The sequence below is a fragment of the Petaurus breviceps genome, unplaced genomic scaffold (genome assembly GCF_028583685.1).
Source record: "Petaurus breviceps papuanus isolate PSGF00001 unplaced genomic scaffold, PetGlider_PUasm1.0 156, whole genome shotgun sequence".
Taxonomy (NCBI): Eukaryota; Metazoa; Chordata; class Mammalia; order Diprotodontia; family Petauridae; genus Petaurus; species Petaurus breviceps.
Genome location: NW_027185720.1, coordinates 13,053,193 through 13,056,910, shown reverse-complemented (window position 1 = coordinate 13,056,910; position 3,718 = coordinate 13,053,193). Strand labels below are relative to the sequence as shown.

Genomic DNA, 3,718 nt, shown 5'->3' with positions numbered 1-3,718 from the left:
AACGGGAACTACTTGAGGGGAGGGAGAATGTTGATTTTGTCTTTGTCTCCTCCAGTACCTGGCTCGAAACAGGAGTTACTGAATATTTGGTCAGATTTATGCAGTCCTCCCCAACAGTGTGAAAACACCTTGGAGGGAAGAAGAGTTCCATTTCTGTCTTGTGTCCACAACCTGGCACACAGTAGGTGCTTACTAAATACTTGTTGATTGATTTGAAACTGGGGACTTTGACTTTGCTTGCTTCTCCCACTATACAGTGATTAAAATTATTAACTCATTGACATTACATCTCAGGGTATGTAATTACATGTATTATGGGTCCCTTTACATGTATTCACCTCACACTAAACTCTAGGCATCATGAGGATAGGGCCATGCTTATCTAAGCTCTATATCTTCCCCCAACAATTAGTCCACAACTCTACATAAGTTAGCCCTTTAATCAATGTTGATTGAACTGAATTGTTAGTTGAGCTGATATTTCTACATTGATTTATAGTTTCCAGTTTCCAAAGTGTTTTCTTCATTTACCTCTGTGAGGCAGAGGGTGGAGTGTCATTGGTCCTTTAAAAAAATCCCTATTCTGCAAATATTCAGAGGTGGTGTGTTCTGTCTTCTGTTGTTCCCTGTTGGAAGTTGGCTGTCAAGTTCAACTGCCAGTTTTGGGGGTGGGGGTAGCGTGTCCTTCTTCCTTTTCTTGCATCTCAGACACACAAGGTGGGACACAAGAGTGTCTGTGCCTCCTTCTTGACCTTGATTGCAAAGCCCCTCAAATGTAGGGGAGCCAGGTAACTTGTATCCCCAGTCTTTCTGTGTCCCCTTCAACTGGGGATAAGAAATTAATGTGGAGGTGCTGATAATGATTGGGCTTAGAGGCAGAGCCCTGATGATATGCAGAAGTCTATAGGATTATAGACCTTAAGCTAAAAGGGACCTCAAGGGTCTCTTGGTCCATCTTCTTCATTTTACAGATGAGTACATTTATACTTGGAGAGATGAATTAACTCATCCCGCGTCACATGGGTAGTAACCATCACAAGTAGGGGTAGTGCTCTTCCAATGGGACTCCCCACCCAATGGGGTTCACGTCCCTGGTTGCTCTTCCCTGCTTGCCATTATCTTTTGGGCTCAGAGCCCTATGGCCAGCCCTGAGTGTCCCAAGAACCCTGTCTGGGGCTTCCCAGCAGCCTGCTTGCCCAATTCTACTCTCCTTGTTGAAGTAGACCCCCAAAGAGAGGATGGACTAGAGAATGTGGATTGGGGTACAGAGCCTTTCCAATCTCTTCAGGCCAATGTGGATGAGTGCTACTAGGCCAAGATTCTATCATGCCCCCTTGGCCAATCTCAAAGGAGATTCAAGGCCAAGGAAGGGGAGACTGGTTCCTCCCACACTGTGGCTTCTTTCCTTGATTCCCCACTCATCTCTCCATTTCTGCTTCTACTCCTTTCATCTCCAGTGGAGCCTATGCGAAGGTGGGATGGGGGAGGCTGAGGTAGGAGAGGACCCTGCAAAGGATGGGAGTGAGACAGGTGGTTGTTCCCAGGGACTGCTGGAATCACAGGTCACTTCAGCCCTCAAAGGAGAAATGGGCAACCCAATGGTTGCTCATTGTTTGCTGGTGATCTTCTTTTTTCTAGCAGAGAGCAGGTCATAGAATGGAACACGGGTGATGCTTGCCCTGGGAAGTGAAAAGAAGACAAACAAAGAACTGTCAGGACTGGGGGTGGAGGGAGCTGCTTTATCAGAGAGGCTCAAGACCAGCAAAGTCAGAGCATCCCAGGTCTGGGGCTGGAAGAGCCCGTAAATGCCATCTGCCCGATACCCTCCTTTTATACAGGAATAAAATAAGAGACAGAGAGTCTAAGTGATTTGCCTTCCATTATACCATGTTGTTGTTCAATTGTTTCAGTCATATCTGACTCTTCATGACCCCATTTGGGGTTTTCATGGCAAAGATCTGGAGTGGTTTGCCATTTCCTTCTCCAGCTCATTTTCCAGATGAGGAAACTGAGGCAAACAGGGTTCAGTGGCTTGCCCAGGGTCACACAGCTAGTAAGTGAGGCCAGATCTGAACTCAGGAAGATGGGTCTTTCTAACTCCATGTCTGACTCTATCCACTAAGACACTTAGCTACCCATTATACCATACTGCCTCCTTGGGAGAAGTTGTTAAAATGCTATCATGCCTGATGGTAGGCAGATGGCTAAAATGGCCTTGTCTGGTCTTCTCCTAACAGGAAGAAGTTTTTCCTAACACAGGAAGCTCTGTGAAGGTTGGGCAAATGGAGAGAGAACAGGCTCTGAAAAACCAAGTGGGGAGAAACCTGTTTCATCACCTCAAGCCTCCTATCCCCTGACCATACCTTATGGCCTTGATCCATTCATCTCTTTCTTCAGGGCTTGCAGCAGAGATCTTGTAGGACTGGTGTTTCCCCTCTACGACCTTCCCATCCCCATCCGTCTTGCATGCCTTGATCTTCTGGCCTTTGCAGTTGGGGTTGTAGAGCTCCAGGCAATACTGAATGGAGGAGAAGGGGAAAGGGTGAGCCAAGAGGAACCAGGTGGGGAGCTCCTCATCATTGGAGATCTTCAAGAGAAAGCAGGATGGCCAATTGATATGGACAGGACTGGCTGCTGATGGCTTCTAGAGGCAGAAGGATCCACAGAAGTCATCTCATACAACTCCCTCATTTTACAAAGAAGGAAACAGAAGTTTAGGGACCTGATGTGGCTGCCCAAGATCATACAAATAATGAAATATCGAAGCAGAATTTGAACCCTGGTCCTCTTCCCGAATCAGTGATTTCCCCCCCATTTTTCGATGGTGCCTCCCTGTACCTACTTTTTACCAGACCCTAAGGGTACAAAGATAGAAGTGAAATAATTTCTGACCTCAAGCAATTTATATTTACTGGGAGGGGGACAATATGGACATAGATAAGTGAATATATATGTACACATATGGTAAATATATATAAATGTACGTATATATAGTGAATATATTATATAATAGTGACTATATCATGCATAATATATATACTATATAGTGGATATATATTATGCCTATATAGTGACTATATATGTATACATTATGAATATGAGTGAATATAAATTATATAACCTCATATCTATGTACATATTGTCCTGTGAACCAGTGTGTGTGTGTGTGTGTGTGTGTGTGTGTATTCAAAAGAATACAAAGGTAGATTAAAAGTAATTTCCTGTAGCAAGGGAGAGCAGCAATGACTAGGGGGTGAAATCTAGACAGGCCTCACATAAGAGGTGTCCAGCTGAGCTCTTCTCAAAGGAGCCAGGTCTTCTTAACCTCCCAAGCACTGGGGTCAGGGTATACAAAGGCATAGAAAATGGAGGTAGAAGGCAATAGCCTAGTTTGACTAGAACTGTCCTGGCTGTCCCCCTGACACTGGGGGTCAGCATCCCAACCATTGACACTATCAAATCAGGGTGCAGATATTGGTTTGTGAATGACTTTGAATGCCAGGCCGATGCCACTTTATCTGAGGTGGGGGGTTCTTCAGTGTCATAGACCCTGTGGGCAGTCAGTCTGGTGAAGCTACAGACCCTTCCCAGAATCATGTTTTTTAAATGCATAAAATAAAATACAGATGACTATAAAAGAAAACAATTCTATTGAAAAACAGCTTTCTTTCTTTCTTTCTTTCTTTCTTTCTTCCTTTCTTCCTTCCTTTCTTTCTTT

At 44.5% G+C, this 3,718-nt stretch overlaps 1 protein-coding gene across 2 annotated transcripts in view; it reads right to left on the bottom strand.

Moving 5' to 3' along the window:
- Positions 1-424: 424 nt before the first annotated feature.
- The window catches only part of CYTH4 (cytohesin 4), a 33,574-nt gene continuing 30,280 nt past the window's right edge, over positions 425-3,718 (bottom strand). For both annotated transcript variants that reach the window (XM_069082089.1, XM_069082090.1), the window contains 2 exons: positions 2,364-2,518; positions 425-1,679 (listed from right to left, as the gene is read on the bottom strand). In XM_069082089.1, coding sequence (XP_068938190.1) covers positions 1,607-1,679; positions 2,364-2,518 — 228 coding nt within the window. In that variant the 3' untranslated portion in view covers positions 425-1,606. The remainder of the gene's footprint in view (positions 1,680-2,363; positions 2,519-3,718) is intronic.